This window comes from Mustela erminea, chromosome 14, assembly GCF_009829155.1.
Source record: "Mustela erminea isolate mMusErm1 chromosome 14, mMusErm1.Pri, whole genome shotgun sequence".
NCBI lineage: Eukaryota > Metazoa > Chordata > Mammalia > Carnivora > Mustelidae > Mustela > Mustela erminea.
The window spans coordinates 6,578,297-6,596,467 of NC_045627.1; the positions used below are offsets into that span (position 1 = coordinate 6,578,297).

Sequence of the window (18,171 nt, forward strand, 5' to 3'; positions counted from 1 at the left end):
AGGAACTGTCTTCTGATGTCTTGCAAATGGGTCTTGGTGCTTCCCACCTCTTATCTCTTATTTATAAATTCAGATTTCAGGACATCAATAAACCTCACACCTGGCTTTCGCTCTGACTTTATTACACAGCTTTCCAAAAGGTAGGCTGTTTTCCCCCTCTTTTGTCTTCAGTGCATTTCCCACAGCCCATCATGGCCGTTTTGTTTCAGAGCTTTCCAGAGAGGAACTCCATGTCTCGACAGCCTTTTTAGTGTTGTCAGGATCTTTTCCTTCCAGTCTACGATTGCAGAGTGGCCGGCGGTACAGCAAGTTGAAAAATAAACAAGTGCTTTGGGGCTGTACTTTGTTCAGCTCTTCTCTTTATCTGTTTCCCTTATCCAGTTGCCCTTTCCCCATTCCCTAGCACTTTTCCACCCCCCTACCCTCGGTTGCCTTGTTGTTCCGGGTCTTTTATCTCCTGTTCTTCTCCTGCAGTTCCAGTCAAACGCCAACCCCAAACCCCACACATCCTTTGGTCACACCACCATTAGTGATTAAAACAATAGCCATTCTGAGCTTACTTTAAAAAATTAAAAAAGGCCTCAGAAAATGTTCAGTGCTCCCAATTTTATTTTTATTTAATGCTAAAAGTTAAAGAAAAAAAAAGGTACTGTAAATCTGACACATGACAGAATGCAGGTGATTTTTCCATAGCGTGATTTTAAAATATAATAATGTTGGTATCTGAGATTACACTCACTTAAGCTGACATGAGTTTCATCATATATAGAAAAAGTATCACCTTCAACTTAAAAAAAAAAGTAAAGGTTAAAAGGTGGCACACTTTAAAAATACTTGGTGGCCAAGGAAAGGTATATAGTAAAAGTTGTAAACCATGTGTATGTTCTCATAACTTTTAATGTGAGGCCACATGAAAGACAGTACATCTGTTAAATTCTATAAATGTTAAAGCAAAAAAGGGAAAGCTTCAACACCCCATCCCCTAATATTTTGAGTATTAAAAGCACAGCTGAAATATTTAGGATCTGAAATCGGATACTGCCCATGTACAGTAAGTAGCTTTCTGACATTTTTATCCAGCTGTGGAGGATGTCTGCACTGCCATCAGGTACAACAAAAGATCAAACCCATGCCCCAGCGTTAACTTTTTAACTTAAGAGAATGCCAGAAAAATAACCCGGATCAACATTTTACAGCTGCAAGCCTTCCACGAAGGCCACCCAAGGGCCAGGCGGCCTCATGCAGACCTTAGTTTTTAATGGGAGTAACCTCAACACACAGCCCTTTAAAGCTATTCCTGTTCTCTCCCGCTCCCTAAACACCAGCACAGAGAAACCATAGGTTGTCTTTTCCACAGCTGGATAGACTTATTCAAAACAGCAGGATGGTTCTTTACTAATCTTTTTTAGAAAGCTTATCTGTATTGAGACTGCAAAGCATACAGATAGCTACCACGAATTAGGTCAAATGACTGATCAACTTGTAAAATCTATGAGGTCAAATTCCAGTTTATAATAAAGTGCTTAGATACACATTTATACAACAAACCATAATAGTTGAATTCTTTACACATGTCTTTATGGGCATGTAAAATTGACTCTGTGTTTCTGCAAGTGTGTTTCTGCATTTACATAAGAGAAACCAGTCTGATCTGAGTCATAGATGCGCCAATTAAAAAAAAAAAAGTGTAACAACAAACTGGTTAATCATGCAAGTCTGTTTGTAATATAACAATGACCAGTAACATGAATTTGCACAGCATTAATAGGTGCCCTCATTAAAAACACTACAACAAAAATACTGTATTTGGTGCAGTATCTGATTTTCAAGTGTTAATAAACGGACCATTAAAAAATATTTGAGCAATTTAAAAAAAACAAAAACGTAACTAAAAAAGACTCCAAAGAGGGTAACAATCTCTATTTTCAAATTAAAATAGAAGCTGGGTCATAAACGATACACGTAAGTTGTAGTAGACCTTGAAGCCATGATTCAGCCTAATTATAGGGCCAAGTTACAAACACCTGAACATAAAAGGATTTAAAATAGTGTTCCTGTCAATGTTAAATCGTAACAGCACAAAAGAAAAACCAGTATCACTGTGAGACAACTATTTCTAATAACAGATGATTTATTGGTTTAAAAAAATCGTTTTACTGATGCAAAATAATAATCAAAAGAAATTAGTTTACAAAAGGTTTCTAAGAATAGTTTGAGAGGTGGGGCCTGCCTATTATTAAAACCTTTTCTTTAATTTTCACTAGTTTATCATTTTTTTTTTCCAGAGGAACAGTATTATTCACTTGGTATTTCAAACACACGTAAGAAGGAAATTACAGGTTTCCTCCACCCCCATCTGGGCTGTCACTGATATGCCCACGGGCAGTCCCGGCAGCACCACGCGCTGTTACTGTCATTGTACCATACTGTATTTAGCACTCACTAGAAACAGGGGGTAGGTGATAGTACCAACAGCAATAGCACTACAGGTAAATGATAAAAAACAAAACAAAACAAAACACAAAACAGAAACGAAACCAATCCCACAATCTCCAAGTTCACCTGAACTGTAACTTCTCTTGCGATTCTTTTCAAAGGAAACGACACCACCACCACCAAACAGAGCTCTGGGGTGTTTAAAAAGACAAGGTGACGCTGCAGAGCCGGGCTCTGCTCAAAGACGGCAGTGCCATCTTGCACACGCCACCATCCATCATCACCGCCCTTCAGTCACTGAATTGTGTATTATGTAACCAACGAACATGCAGCGTTGTAATCTTACAACTGATCACGTGGGCAGTGAACAGTGGTCAACTTTGCCTTTCAAAAAAAAAAAAGAAAGAAAAATCCCCCCTCCCCAAAACCACACAGTCCAAAAAATCTCTCAGCAGCAACTCTCAGGCAGTCATCACTATCCCAACAACTGAACTTTAAGAACAAAACAGAGAAAGACTCAAAATCCGTTTTCCTGCTACTCTGAGAGGACAATGTTTTGGGGTAAACTTGGTGACATTTCTCAGTGGCATGCTGCCCACTTCACAACAGTGCCCCCTTCGCTCATTCCATTTCCTTCTCCACCAACTGGCCTCCGGCCTGAGAGAGGGGCCAGCAATAAGGAATAACAGACAGTAAGGCAATCTTACAATGTCAGAAAATGTATTTGGCTTTTTTTTTTCTTTTTAAAATAAGTGCATACAAATACAGCTAGAAGCATTTCGGATTTGCCAAGTGCTCTAAAAAAGCAGCGCAAGTCACAGCCTACATTGAACGGTAACTGTCACCAGGATAATAAAGCACAAAGATATGCTAATAACATTAACAAAAGAAGAAAATGCCTTTATAAGTACATACCTTTTGTCGTCAAAAAAAATATAGAAACACAATGTATTCAAAAAAATCAAAATTATACAGCCATGTTTATGAAGTCTACATTTCCCTTGTCTTGGATATATATATATATGTATATATATATATATATATGTGTGTGTGTGTGTGAGAGAGAGTGTGTGTGTGTGTGTATATATATATATATATATATATATATATATATATGGAGATATATACACAATTCAAGCAGTTTTAGTTAAGGGTAATCATTGGGTTTTTCTGAAACCGAAAAGTCACGAGTCTCTCTCTTTTTTCACTTTCACATCTCCAGCAAGGATGGTTGCAATTTCCCCTTGCATAAAGGCCCAGGGGACATTGGAGCCCACAAGAGGGCATTTTTCCCCACTGGGACAATAGACCTCTCCACTAGCTCCCTGCTGTTTGATGCTTTGTCTGGAGCAAGGGAAGCAGAACTTGTGCGAAGGGACAGACGGGCACTGCACAAAGTGGGTGTCCTCCAGCCGCTCGTGGCAGAGGGTGCAGCATAGAGGGGCGCTGGCTGCCAGAGAAGAGTCTGGGAGGCTGGCAGGATGCACTGGCTCCAGTCCTCCTGTGCTGCCGGCCCCCTGGCCCCCCACCTCTCTGGGGCCTAGCCTTCTTTGGTTCATAGAGGACGGAGAGGGTGGACTGCTGCTATTCCTCCTGGTAGTGGAGTGAACCTGGTTGGCATCTTTCGAGGCATGACTGCCCCCTGCATTGTCTGCTACTAAGATCAGGGCTGCCATGGGCGACTGGCCGTTCTGAGCCGCTTCAGGCGGTGTGGTCCGGTTGGAATGAGGTGAGGCAGTGGGTGGTGGTGGAGACACAAAAGAGGATGTAGGAGTTATGGGGATCTTGAGCCCTTCTGTGGGTGTGGACAGCCATGGCTGTGCCTCTCCATTGATCTTAGGGGGCCCGACTTCACCTTCTGGTTCTGGAGAAGGCTTTCTTTTCCTTGCTGTTCTTGCAACTGGCAGGGGGAGAAAAGAAAAGGGAAAAAACAAAAACAAAATAAACGGATGTGCACCGAAAAGAACGGTTCTTTTACTAACACAAGACTCACTAAAGAATTTGTTCTCTCAAAGCCTGTACAGAAAATCTCACATGAATTTCCAGTGCACGTGCAACTCACAACACTTAAGACTCACGGGGCTCTGGGGCAGGATTTTAAAAGGCCACAGAACGCAGCACCTATGCAACGGCCTGTTTCTACCCAAGCATGCATGTACCCAGGCTGAACTGTGCACACGATCGTCAACATCCCCCAACAGGTTAAAAGGTGGCTGGTGCCCTCACGCTCCCATCCAAGAATGTGCTGGGAAAGGAAAACCCTGTGTCAGTGCCTATCAGCCCAGTCTGACTCATCTCTGTTGTGCTGCTTCAGCACAGGAACACGTTGCCACTAAGCACTGGTTCCGCCTCAGGCAGATCAGGAAGTTGGGTGTTTGTTGTTTCTGGGCTGGGGTAGGATGGTGAATGGAAAGCACACCCCCCTCCTCTGCTCTGCGCCCCCCTTTCTCCCCTAGGGCCCCTCGCTCCACAGCCGCCCCTACCTGCTTTAGACCCGTTGGCCCCGTTGGCCTCGAAACCCAACAACCTGCCTGCAGTCAGGGCCGGCTCCTTCTTAAACTTGCTGTCGAAGGGCCCCGAGTGGCCGTGCTGGTGCAGCGCCAGCAGCGTGTCTCGCACGGTCTTGGGCCGGTTGACCCAGTCCTGCTCTCCGGGCCCGCGGCCTTTGCTCGCGCCCTCGGCGCCCAGCTCGGTGGCGCCGGCCGCGGTGGCGAGGCTGTCGGCCGCGCCGCGATGCGAGGGCGGCGGCGGCTGCTTCTCCTTGGCCGCCGCCTCGCGCTGCTCGTGCTCCACGGCCGCGCTGCTGGACACGGACGCCGGCCGCTTGTGCGAGCTCAGTTCGGCGGGCTGCGCCGAGCCCAGGCCGGCGGCCGCGGCCCCAGACACTGCGGCCAGCGAGGCGGCGGCGCGGCCGCTGAGGCCGAGCGCGGCGGGGAGCGGCGTGGCCGAGCCGTTCATGAGCGGCACCAGGGTGGGCGGCACGGCGTGCCCGCGCCGCGGGTTCGGGCTCTGGCGGTTCAGCTCCGGGGGCTCCTCCAGCTTGGAGAAGCCGTTGGGCACGAGGATGCCGTTCACGGGCGGCGGCTGCGGTGTCGGCGGCTGGGCCAGGCCCGCAGCCGGGCGGCTGCCGCCAAAGTCGGAGCCGAGGCGCGGGGGCCGCTCGGCGGCGGCCGCCAGGGGGTAGCGCTCCAGGGCCTGCGGGGCGCGCGGGGCGGCCTCGGGGCCGCCGTGGCCCAGCTGCTGCTGCTGCAGGAGGATGTCCTTGGCCGAAAGCGGCGGCGGCTTGGCGGCGGCGGGGGTCGCGGCGCCGGGCGGGGAGCGGCCCTCCGGGAAGCAGCCGTGCGCCCGCTTGAGCTGTCGCGCCGTCTCGATGACGAACTCAACGCGGTCGGCGCCCTCGTAGTTGACGCAGCCGCGGCACACGGGCTCGGTGAAGTCCCAGATCATGGCCCAGGGCATGCGGGGCAGGTCACACAGGTAGCACGACTGCCGCCGGGACGCGGCCGCCACCGCCACCGCCGCGGCCATGTCCGAGGAGCCCGCGGCGCTGGAGGTGGAGGAGGAGGAGGAGGAGGAGGCGGAGGAGGAGGGGGCGCCGCCGCTCCCCGCCGGCACCACGCGCGCCCTCCTCCCCCCCCAACCCCGCGTCTCCCCCACCAGCGGCGGCGGCGGCCGCAGAGGCGGCGGCGGCGGCGGCAAAGCCCGCGAAGGCTCGGCGCCCGCGCAGCGCCCCCGGGGCACGAGGGGCGGCGGGCGCGGGGCGAGGGGCTGCAGCCGCGGCAGCACGTCCCCCCGGCCGGCGCGGGCGCGGGCGGGCGGCGGGGCGGCGCGGCGCGGCGGGCGCGGCGGCGGCGGCGGGAGCTCGGCCGGGGCCGCGGCCGGCCTCCAGACCGGGGCGAAGACGGGCCGCGCGGGCGCGGGGGAGCGCAGCAGGTCGCGGCGGCGGCCGGCGCGGAGTGCGGGGCGGGGGGCGGGGAGGCCGGGGGGGCGGGGGGCGGGGGGCGGCCGCCGGGGCAGGCTCAGCCCGAGCGGCGGGGCATGCCGCGCCGAGGCGGCGGCAGCAGCCGGACGGCGTGGAGCACGGGCGCGGCGCGGGCCACGGGTCGCTCCGCTGTTCTCTCACAGCTCCCGGCGTCGCCGCTCTCCAGCGCCCGCGTCAGCGCCCAGCCCGCCTCTGCTCCGCCGCCGCCGTCGCTGCTGCTGCTGCCGCCGCGGCCGCTCCACTTCTACAGACTTGATTCTTCGACAGCCTCGCACGGCGCCTGCGCGGGCCCCCTCCCCTCGCGCGCGCGCGCGCCCGCCCTCCCCCGCGCCCGCGCCCTCCCCCTCCCCCTGCGCGGGGAGAGAACGAGCGCTGCCGGGAGAGCCGGCTCCGAGGCGCCCGCCCGCGGGTCAGCGCCGCCCGAGTGCGCCGGGGCCGGTGTCCCCGAGGGGAAGGCGGCGCGGCCGTCCCAACGCTCGGCTGCCTCCACTACTCGGTCCCCATTCCTCCCCTCCAGGACGTTTGGGCCAAATCGCGCTAGTGCTCGTGTTTTCAAAAGACCCTCGGTGACTGGCGCTGTCAGTCTCGAGAGCGGGAACTGTCAGTGTGGCGTGGCTCAGTTCTGTTTCTGAGGAGTTACGTGTGGACTCACACTGGGCGCTTGCACACTCGCACCCGTCGGGACGCACGCGCGCGCCGCGGTGCCCTAAGTTTCACGAACGGCGGAGTCTGCCCCCGAGCCCGGGGCCGCGTCCGCACGCCGATCGGCCGAGGCCTGGGGACCCTCGCCAGCCTCAGCCCCGCCCTCCCCTCCTCCTCCGCAGTGGCCCGCCCTGCCAAGCGGGGAGCGGCGGGTGGGGGTGGTCCTCGCGGCGCCGGCAGACCCCGCCGCCTCCTGTCGGACCGCGCGGCTGGCGCGTGACGTGGGCGCAGAGCCGCGGGCCCGCGTGCGCCGCCGCCGCCGCCGCCGAGTGCGCACGCTCCGCTCGGACGTGAGTCGGCGCCCCTGGCACTGGCGGCCTCATTGAACGAATGCACATTCCTGGGATCCGGGGTCTACGGCCGGCGCGGTCGCGTCACCGCGCAGGCTCCGCCCCCTCCGGCGACAGAAGGCCTCCGGGCCCCGCCCTCGGGACCAAACTTGGGCCGGAGGGGGCGCGGGCGCCCGGCTCCGCGCGCGCCGTGGGGTGGCCGGCTGGCCGGCCGGGGGGTTGCGCGGGGCCGGGCCGGGCCATCGGCGGAAGTCCCCGGAGCCGTCGTGGGGCGGGACCGACGGCGTGGCCTGGGCCCGGGGGGCCCCCGGTGGGCGCGGACCCGCCTGGCGCGAAGGCGGGGCGCGGCCGCAGAGCCCGCTGGGCCCGCAGCGCTGTGCCGGTGCTGGCGGCCGCGGGCCGTGCCCGGACTGAAGTCAGTGCTCGAGTGTCCCACTTTTATTGGGAGGAGGAGCTGCTGTGTGCTATGGTGAATCGCTTCTGGCCGGTCTTAGTCTTACTGACTAACAGACGCGGCTTAGTCACTGTCAGTGGGGACCCAGACACCTCGGCTCTGCACGGGCAGCCCTTCGGAGCTGCTTTTGTTGGAAAACAGGCCCGCAGCGCCCGCTGAGACGGGACCGGGCTGGCCCCGTGTGGGAAGAGCAGGGTACTCATTACACTATCTTGCCTACCACTGGGTCGGTAGGTGGAGAGAGAAAAAAAATCCTGCTGACGTTTCTCTGTAGTTGTTGCTGTTGAAAATGCCAGGTTGCTTCAAAGGACTAACCACAAGGAAGAGGAAAAACACCCTTAGCGAAATAGTGGAGGGAGCTGCCTCAGCAGCATGAAGAAACCTGTTCCAAAGTGGCGCAGAAAACGTAATGCCAGGCCCAGATGTTTTTACAGGCCAATCCTGCATGTCTTCTCCTGGGGATTTCCAGAGAAGGTGTGCTTGCCGTCGAGGTCTCCCCATCTGGTCCCGGGTCTTGCTTGCAATGGCAGTCCTGCCTCACCCTCCTCTAGCAGGGGGCACTGGACATGCCCAGTTCCTTCCCTGGAGCAACTGGTGCCAGTGGGTTTGGTCATTCCCGATACCTGCCGTCTGGAGCCTCTTTCAGGACCTGTCCCTCTGGTCACTCTCCAGAGAGACCCTGTGCCACTCATTGTAGCACGTGACTTCTCTCTCAGAGCCACTGCTCGAAGTGGATGAGGTCTGGGCTTTGTGCTGCAGACAAATTAGCCATCTGGACACACCCAAGACACGGCCCCCCCAGAGAGTCACCGGAAGACCGTGTGTTAGAGCCCTGGCGTCATTATACTCCTTTACCTGCAAGCTGGTACTGTAATACCCTCAAGGGAAAGCTTGCCATTCTATTCCAAAATAGAAACACCAAGATACAAATTCTGCCTTGGGAGGGACTAAGTAAGGATTCTTGTAGAATGGAGCTTTTCTTCTCCAAATGAAGGGCATTTCCTTTTTATTTTACACTAGGAGTTTAATGTCGAAACCGAGTTGTTGTAACTTCCCTAATGAAATGCCTGCTGGAGAATGGAGAGGCTATTTTAGTTCTGGTCTCCCTTGCCATAAAAGGCTCCGGGATCAAGGGGGTTAAGGTTGGCCCTGGATCCTGGACAGCAATTCCTTATATTGTATCAAAAGTCTTTCATGCTGCCTGGCCTTTCATGTAGCTCCGAAGCAGCTTTATCGATCTATGCTAAGTAAACATAGCTTTGTTTTCGTCTTCCACCCTCCGCCCTCCCTCCCGGCACAGACTGGAGTTGGATCCCTTCCAAAGCGGCTGCTGCAGCAGCAAGAGCCGCCTCCTCCACACACAGAAGCAGGGCTTCTAGGGTGAGGCAATGCGTCTGCAATTCGCAGAGACAAGGCAGGAATTGTAATTGTAGTTCATCATGTGATGACTTATGAAAGAGGAAGTTGGTATGTTTTAGTCACGTAGACTCTGCCCTCTTGCTTAAGGCTGCAGGTCCTTTCAGAAGAGCATTATGATCTTCTTTGCCACTCAGAGTCAAGGTTACCAGGTTGGCTGCAGGGAGCTCCTGTACATTCATACGTGGACAGGCAGGTGGAAGCCGCAGGAAGGGTTGGTGGGGCAGTGGGTTGAGGCTGGTTTTAAGCAGATTGCTGAAATACTGGAATTTGTCTTAAGAACTAAAGAAAACATTCTACGGGGAATACCTCTGCCGAGATTAGATGAAGCAACAGTCCTTTCCAGCTCTTAATTTCTAAGATTTTTTGAAAAATAAAAATCATCCCCAGTTTAGGAGCAAAAGGAAAGCCATTTATTATGATACCATCAAAAAGCAGGAATAAGGGAAGTGATCGGATGTTTAGCCAAAAGGAGCAGTTCTAAGCAATAGCTCGATGGGTGGAAGGAATCTGCTCTCCCCACACTGTAATTTACATGGGCTTCCACCTGTGAGCATTAAACATCTAAAATCGGAACCCTCCCGGAGCTTACTCCAGTGGAGATGCTCTGGTTAACATACCACAGCCCTGTACTGACAGTCCACAGGGCAATGTAAAAAAAAAAAAAAAAAAAAAAAAAGGTTCCTTCCAGAGGACCCTGAGGGAATTCTGCCCTAAGGACATGCAGCTGGGGGAGGGTTGCAACGTGTGTGCTGTCCACGAGGTGGTATTCCTGGAGGCTTGTGAGTTCATGCACTTCACCCTATATTCACATGTGGAATCACAGCCTTCATTCTTCAGAGCGCAGTTTCTATTAATAGCGTGATGTTGCAACCATACTAGAGCTTCTTAAACTCTGACCCCAGCATATTTGGAGGAGGAGGGAAAAAGGCAGCCTGTATGTCATTTGGGATTCTGTGGATAACATCCTCAGCTCCTTGTACTTGGACAAAACTGCCATGAGATTGAAGAGTGCATGTGCTACTTACGGTTTTTCTACTTTAAAAAAAAAAAAGTTATAAATAAGTACTTGAACAGACCTGTTTATATGAATACGTCTGAACACGCTATGGAGAGTCGTGACACAAATGAACCTTCTGTCATAGACAGAAGAGCGTTTCTTCTAAGTAGTGGCATTTTATGAGACAGTTCTACTGGTTTTCAAATTGCAAATACAGTTTTTTAGAAATACTTTCCCTCTGTGTGACCTCTCCCTGTAGCCTGCCTCCCCTGTGCACAGAAAGCATTTGGATATTAAGGATATTTTTGCATGTGGGGGAGATAAACTCTCTGTGGAGGGTCTAAGAATCAGGCCAAATAAAATCACAGGAGCTCTTAATCACTCACATATTATACACAGAAGCTGTTAGTCACCAGTCTATGTGTAAACATATGTATAGTTCCCCGTTTAGAGTAAAAATTGGGGTCTTGATGTAGGCTAACTACTTACTGTGTCAGAATTTAAAGCGCTAAGTGAAAAATACAGACAAAGGAGAGATTGAGGTCACACACTCGCTCAGTCTGCAAGGAAATTTGTAGGAGAACTGGAAGGGATTCAACAGCCATTTGCTGCCAGAACCCTGCTATTGACTTTTTGGAAAGAGCATGATGAAATGTACTTTTCTGGAAAAATGTCTGAATGTGGGTTTAACGGATATTTAAGACACTCACCAAAATCCTTTAAAAGATATCACTGGGAAGATGCTGACACAATAGTGAACTAACCTCAAGGATAATGTTTGAAAATATTAAGAAGGTGAATTAGCTTACCTACTTAAAATGTGACTTTCCTGCATACATGTTCAGTAGTAAGGGGACTGAAAAAATGAAAGATGTTACAATTCTAAAAGGTTAAGGATAATATAATTGTCTTGTGTTTATTATATGTTTATTATACCTTTCATATGGACATTCAAAAAAGATATTTCAACCGTGAATTTTATTATCTTGTCATCCTTTTTCAGAAACAGAAACCTAAGGTATTGAAAGATTGAGTGATTTGCCTACAGTAGAATTAACGGTGAGTGTCAGAACTGAAATCCAGGTATGAATCCTGTTGTCTAATGATACAGTCTAGAAGATTCTACTTGCATTTTGAATTAAAAAAAAAAAATCACGTAAGCACAGTATAGAAAACTAGCAAGGGAGTGTTAACATTTGTGAGTGTTTACAAAGAGAATATTAAGATGCGCCAATCTCTATCTATATTTATAGGGAAAAAAGCAATTCTAAGATAGTTCACAGGACATGCAAGCAAAGAACAGCAAACAGTCACAACAGATAGAGGGAGATGGTAGAGACGAGGGACGGTTACCGCTATGCTGTGCCTGGTATGGGACTCCTTAAATAGCAAGCTATTTTGTGCTGGTCTTTATGAACCTTAGATTAAAATCAATGTTGGTGGTAAGATAAGAGACTTCCATTCTGGGATTTAGTCGGGTAAGGATATGGTTTGGGCAGTCACCAAATTGGAATAGTGCACCTCTAGATCCTTATAACATGTTTCCTTGAGAACAAAAAGGAAAATCCCATGAAATCATTTAATTCCTATTATAGGATTCCGATCCTGGCTACTTTGCACTCAGACAAATAAATACAAGGGGCTAGGGGGCCCTGAAAAAAAAAAAAAGAAAAAAAAAGCGAAGTCAGATATTCCATAGCATTCCATGGTTATAAAGGGCTTGTAAGAAGCAAAATGATCACAGCTTATTCCAAATAGACCTTCATTGTCATTGTTTGTAATCGTCACAAAAAAGAAGCGAGCCAGTGTGAACTAGACTGACTTTCTCTTGACAAGCTGAAAACATATTTTATAAAAGAATGCCAATCAGTGGGAAAATTTGCCCTTTACCAATGGGGTTTCAATAACCTGTTCTGGTGGCTTACTTGCTCTCGTCTAATGTGTTTAGAAACAAAGAAGAAGAAGGAGTTCCAGTCCAAGATGGCAATGTAGGAAGTCCCTGAACTTACCCCCTCCAAGGAACACACTGAATTATACCTATTTCTGGAACAGTCCTTCCCAAAGAAGCACTAAGGGCCCACCCAACAGCTTCTCCACATCAAAGTATAGAATAGGGGGGAAAAACATAATATTGTCATTTAAAACAATTATTTTATGTGTATAGGTGATATTCTAATTATACCCAAAGATCTAAATATTTAACAGTAAAATTATTTCTCCATTTTGTGTGTGTGTGTGGTCAGTTTTATGTACAGAGGAGACACAGAAGGCTCCCTGCAGAAGGAAAAAAGGAAGAAAAACTTAAAAGACTCATCATGGGCTGTAATTTATTAATTGGAGTAAGTGTGCATTAGCACATCTGCTCCTGTGCCCACATGGCAATGCCTCTTTGCCAAGGGGAGTGCAGAATCATCGAGACAATCCAGATTCATGCTCAGAACTGAGTTGACACAGAGAAGAAGAAAGCCGAACTTGTCTTGGGAACAGACAGCCAGAGTTTGTGCCCTGCCGAAAGACCACCGGTGGACAGAAATAGAGAAACAGATTTCCTATTGCGACTGCCTAAATATAGTGTGTTTACTAAAAAGCTGGTCACAGCTAAAATGCAAGTACGGATGAACTTTGATGGACTTGTTGGCCTGCCTTGTCAGCCCTTCCAGCAAATTCCTTAGTGAGGAAACCGGTCTGAAAACTTGCCTGGGAACTTCACACATGGGAACTTCCTAGGGGCTATCTCTTAGCATTTCAGAGATAGTTAGATTTTGAACATTTTTCAGATTGCTTTTATTCCACTACCTATCGATCTGCCTACATTTGCATTAACAGATCAATTCGTTCTTCACCATGACTAAGACGTCATGTCCGCTCACTTTATCAATTTATTGGAGCACCAGGGAAATGAAGACTTTGCTGTAAACATCCGCCAGAATCCACGTTTCCCGGACTGCAGTTCATTCTTTAGCCCACTGGTGGGCTACCTCCTATTTCTGTTTTCTTCCCAGGTTCTTTTTTTACATACATGTAAATACCCACATAAGAAGTGGGTGAGGAACCATAGGTTCTGTTCACACACCCAGCAGATCACCTGAGGCAGGTCACTTGAACACCCTGGGCCTGGCGTTTTTCTCTACTGGGAGATGAGACGCTGAACTCGATGCCATTTCTACCCAGACCCTTCCCACGGTGCGCGATTTCATGGGCATACAGGGGACTTTGACAAACCCAAGCCCCACATTCTTCTGACACACGTGGCATCACAAAACAATGCATAGGAGTGACCAGTGAGCGTCTGCCCATGATTTGGGGGGCGTGGTGCCATCGAAATAAAGTTGTGATGTCATGTGGCTACCAGATTATCCCATCATCTAACATTATGTCTGCTTGGTCTGGGCTCCGATCCCAAGCTAAGAGTGTCTAAGCCACGGTCTGTACTTAGTTTAAGTTAGCCAGAGCAAAAGCATCTGTATCAGCATTAATATGCCCAATTGAAGTGTCTCAAGGCTTAATGGAAAATATTTATTTCCACAAGAGACCACTTTATTTTAAATATATTCATATATCTTAATATATACATATATATGGCAAAGATTATGTATATATGTATATACGTCATATAAAATGGGCAAAGATTCAATATCTATTGACAGCCCCTTCAGAAGACTCAAGAGGACCTCAGTTGAGTAAAACGAAAAACTGTTCCATACCCTGACAGGCATTTGGCTGGATAGATCAGCAGGATGTAGAAACTTGTTTTGAGGGTTTTTTTGGAATTCTCACCCAGGATTCCTCTGCTTAATAGCTGGGCGGCTTCTCTGCTGGCTATATACTGAATTTATAAAGGATGTTGGGGGAGATAAGTTCTAGGAATCCTTGTGTTTTAAATTTGTTACCTATAGTGAAGTGTTACATTCATAACGTTCTGTTTGTGTTTCGTTTATTTGACTCTGATTATGACAAAACCCTAATGACGTTGCTGAAGTTCTGTATACTTCAAAAATGGTGTTGGTGGGAAGCACTTATGTGTGGGCGTTTCAACTATTTTTCTAAAACCAAAAAAGAGCCATATTCCTTGCTTTTCATATTAAAAAATTACTCAATATATTTGAAAATGAGTGTCCCGGAATCAGACTTCCAGATTCCATGAATTCAGAGTGTGGAAAAGGAGAAGCAGCCCCTTTTAGCTGTAACAGGAGACATTCTTTTAAAAGCCTGGAATGCTGAAGCCCTCTTATACTGAAAACATGTCAGGACATGCCTTTTTGGGATGCTGTCAAGTGGTTTAGGCTCAGAATTCTACATTCCATACTTTTGAAGTTGTTTTCTGTTGGCAGACGACCTCTTGATTATTTTCATGTGGTGGGTATTCAGACCAACCTCTCTGGTTCCCCATAATTAACTACCCCCCCCAAAAAAAACAGCCCCCAAACCTCTGCCCTGTCAAGTGTCCATATTTTAGCATACAGTTATGGGTCGTGTCAGTGCTGGGCTTATGACGGTCAATCCTATGAGCTTTGTCACAGTTTGTCGCAAAAGTCAGTTCCAAATCAGGTACACATGACCTAGAGCGCTTTATCTTCCAATGCTCCTCCCACTTTTTGAGTAGTGTCACCATGTTAAGGAATGAAAAATTACTGTTGCAAAAAAGTTTTCACTTTTAAGGAGCTGTCATTTCCCTAGTAAAATCAAGTAGCAATTCCCATTCACCTTGGCTCGTTTTGTGGTCAAGGCTGGGAACGGGTTAGTGGACACATAGACAAAGGAACTGGTGACCGGTGTCTGTCCTGACTCAGAGAGGCGCAACTGCCCCCTGGTGCAGAAGAGACCAGTTCAGCGCAAACCAGTTCTACCGCTCCGCAGAACCCCTGTTTTCTAGGAAGTTGTGATTCATGGGTTGGAGAGCGACACTACAGTCCGGTACCTTGTACAGCATGAACCTAGTTAAATTAAAAGTGAATGCTCCCCCCGCAACCCTGTCTCCCCAGCCACCAAGAACTCATTTCATAGGTGCTTCTGTTTGAGGCTCCCAAACAAAGGTAGCCCAACTTAAAACCCGTCACCATCTGCCTTATTATAGAAGACACATCAGTAGATGTTTTGATATTTCTCGTTTGTGAGCAGCCTTCTCAACATGCCCCCAAATGGAGAGGTGTAATCTTGAGTGATGGTTTAAAAAAAAAGAAAAAAATAAGTCTCATCTCATTTCACTTTGTGGGAATTAGTTCTTAATTGTCTGTTTTATTGGGAAATTTCCCAGAGATTTATACACTATGAGAAACGAGTCTGGAAGAAGCCAAACAGGACAGACATAACAGTCGAGTTCTTTGAAAACATTTCATCTTGCAGACCAAGACTACAACTTGGAAATCATTTTTATGCTTTTATTATGGTATATCCATCATGATATTTTAGGTGAAGCCAATAGAGCCAGCATAAGGAAGAAAAGCAGTTCTCTCTTCAAGCTTTGCAGAGGTAGCATAATTTAAATAATTCTATGGTGGAGTTTCAACACCTCCCATTGAGCACCGTTGTTTACGAAGTAAGAACAGTAATCCTCACGTAAAAAAAGGTGGTATTGCTACCCGAGACAGCAGATGGTGTTATTAAATACACAGGCAAAGTCTAAGGTCATAAGGAACTAACAATTAACCAGAAATACGATCTGTCACAGTCGTTTAATGGGTAACCTACCAGATATATGCCACTTGCATTATCGTGAGTGTTGGGGGGTTCGTTGTCAAGCTTCTGAGCGGTTACACAATCAGTTTGGAAATACTGTGAGGATATTCTCGGTTAAGCATTTAGTGACACCAATAAACTAGAAAGAAAGTGAACATCGGAGTGATTTCCTCATAATCTTGTTTTCTGTTGCCTACTTTTTAAAAATACTTTACCGTTTCAGATTGCACGACTTCACAGCTCTTCCTGAAGGTGATTGGTCTACTCAAGCTAACCCATGTCAAGATTCTGGATTTTGTGCTGCTAATTCGAGTTGCTTCTTCATTAGGCTTCTTCACATTACTGTAGGTATTATTTTTGCCCCAGCAGATTTCACAGTGATGAGAAAAGATGGGGCCGTAAATGGCAGTTGCAAACAGGGGAGCAGCCTGAAACCAGGAGGGTGGGGGGCAGGGAGCAGAAGGCAAAGTGTAGCCCAGCACTTACCAGTACGCAATGGGGGCACAATTACAATCTGGAAGTGGACTCAATTTTTATTTTAAATCAAATACAAACACATCAATAAAGTAAGATCTTTACACGGACAGCCCACTTCCTTATGAGGGTTTTCCTAGGAGGATTTGCCACAGAGAATGTGTGCACAGTTTCCTGTTCAGTTAGGCTTTGGAGGCTGAAGCACTGAATTCTAAATTTACATGAAGGAAAAATGAGCAACAGGACAGCAAGTCTGAATCACGAAGAGCAAACTATTTGCTTAGAATTTGGAAGGGTGAGCCTTGTCCTACAAGTAAGAACTCCAAAGTGTTTCAGAGTTGTGACTCCCACCCTTGTGTCAGCTAATCTGAAAACCAGCATCTGGAAAAGCTAAAACATCCCCAGTGCCCCAGGTGAATAGAAAATGAACAATGGAAAACAAGGTTCGGAGGCCACTGGCTCTGATCAGAGTTAAATGGGGGGATCCCAGTCTGTGGACAAAAACCCCTTCTTAAATTTCCCTACTGCAGGATTTGGTGAACAAGCCTGAATCACAGAAAATGCATGCTAATAAGATTTTTTTTTCCTGATGCAGCTCCACATATTTAAATATGTATATTTACATTTCTCCACATTTAAACTGAGTCAGAAAAGCAAAGCATCTGAAGGCACAAACTCCCAGTCTGAGACCTTCCTCTACGCGCCCAGGGAGCTCGATTCTCCATGTGGCCAGGACTCCCGCTGAAACTTCCAGCAGCCCTGAGAAAAGCCAATGAGGTACCCTTGGGCTGAATGAATGAGAACTTTCTGGAGAGCGGAAGACTGGTGGAGGTCCAGCTGGAAAAACATATGGCAGCAGAGGCGGAAAGAGGGCTTCATGACGGAGAGCTTTATAAAAAATGTCTGGAGGCTCAAGGCAGCCGTTACAACCCAAGATCTTACTAAGTGTGATGGATCTTCTTACTTCTAGGACAGCCTCCAATTTACCTGGATCCCAGCCAACACTGCATCCTCAGGTGTCCCTTGGGATGGTGCCCGCAGAAGAACAGTGCAGCTCCACATTCTACCCTCAAGGCCAGGACCCCATCCCTGCTCCCACCCCACCCCGAGGGGGCACCCAAGAGGGCAGCTCACTGTGTTGTCCCAAAAGAAAACAAAGTTTGGGGGCGCCTGGGTGGCTCAGTGGGTTAAGCCGCTGCCTTCGGCTCGGGTCGTGATCTCAGGGTCCTGGGATCGAGTCCCACATCGGGCTCTCTGCTCAGCGGGGAGCCTGCTTCCTCCTCTCTCTCTCTGCCTCTCTGCCTACTTGTGATCTCTCTCTGTCAAACAAATAAATAAAATCTTTAAAAAAAAAAAAAAAAGAAAACAAAGTTTGCAAATCAATCCCCTTGAACTCAGAGCATTTCCAAGCTGCTCAGTGAGCAAAACCAGGCAGTTTTCTAACCAGGACACGTCACCAATGTGGCCTCTCCAGATACAGGCACAGCCTTGAGGTTTTATGTCGGTCCGTCCCTTCCCAATGTCATTTCCAAAATAATGAAAAGGAAGATTTGATTTTTCCATGTGAATTCTCTGTAGTAATCTTCTCTTATTGCTAAGAACTGTTTGTGTCTGTTACTGAGCTTAAAGAACATTCTACACAGAATGTTGTATCCCTTAGAAAAGATGTAAATTCGGAGTTTATTATTCAGAATTATATTAAAAAAACACTTCATGAAGTCCATAATTTATCACTGGGCTG

The 18,171-nt window shown here is 48.6% G+C and overlaps 1 protein-coding gene and 1 long non-coding RNA gene across 4 annotated transcripts; one reads left to right on the plus strand and one right to left on the minus strand.

Moving 5' to 3' along the window:
* Nucleotides 1-591: 591 nt before the first annotated feature.
* On the minus strand, nucleotides 592-6,204 carry IRF2BP2 (interferon regulatory factor 2 binding protein 2). Of its 2 annotated transcripts, none has more exons than XM_032312292.1 (2): nucleotides 4,968-6,204; nucleotides 592-4,336 (listed from the first exon to the last, which is right to left on the minus strand). In XM_032312292.1, exons 1-2 carry the CDS (start codon nucleotides 5,962-5,964, stop codon nucleotides 3,621-3,623), a joined length of 1,713 nt encoding a protein of 570 aa, XP_032168183.1. In that variant the 5' UTR covers nucleotides 5,965-6,204; the 3' UTR covers nucleotides 592-3,620. The 2 variants fall into 2 exon arrangements, with proteins under 2 accessions (XP_032168183.1, XP_032168182.1); XM_032312291.1 differs by having other exon boundaries at nucleotides 4,920-6,201.
* A 235-nt stretch (nucleotides 6,205-6,439) lies between these two features.
* Nucleotides 6,440-17,587, plus strand: LOC116572879. 2 transcript variants are annotated; one of them, XR_004278537.1, is made up of 4 exons: nucleotides 6,440-8,338; nucleotides 11,284-11,339; nucleotides 12,524-16,300; nucleotides 17,026-17,587. It is a non-coding gene; the product is annotated as an uncharacterized LOC116572879 (long non-coding RNA). The 2 variants fall into 2 exon arrangements; XR_004278536.1 differs by having other exon boundaries at nucleotides 6,440-11,339.
* The last annotated feature ends 584 nt before the right edge of the window (nucleotides 17,588-18,171 follow it).

What these genes read in the sequence shown, in the direction of transcription:
- IRF2BP2 (XM_032312291.1), bottom strand. Translation starts at nt 5,964, where the DNA reads ATGGCCGCGGCGGTGGCGGTGGCGGCCGCGTCCCGGCGGCAGTCGTGC. An exon ending in GGCCAACGGGTCTAAAGCAG is followed by an intron (nt 4,337 to 4,919) that starts GTAGGGGCGGCT and finishes TCCCCCTGCCAG; the next exon opens with TTGCAAGAACAGCAAGGAAA.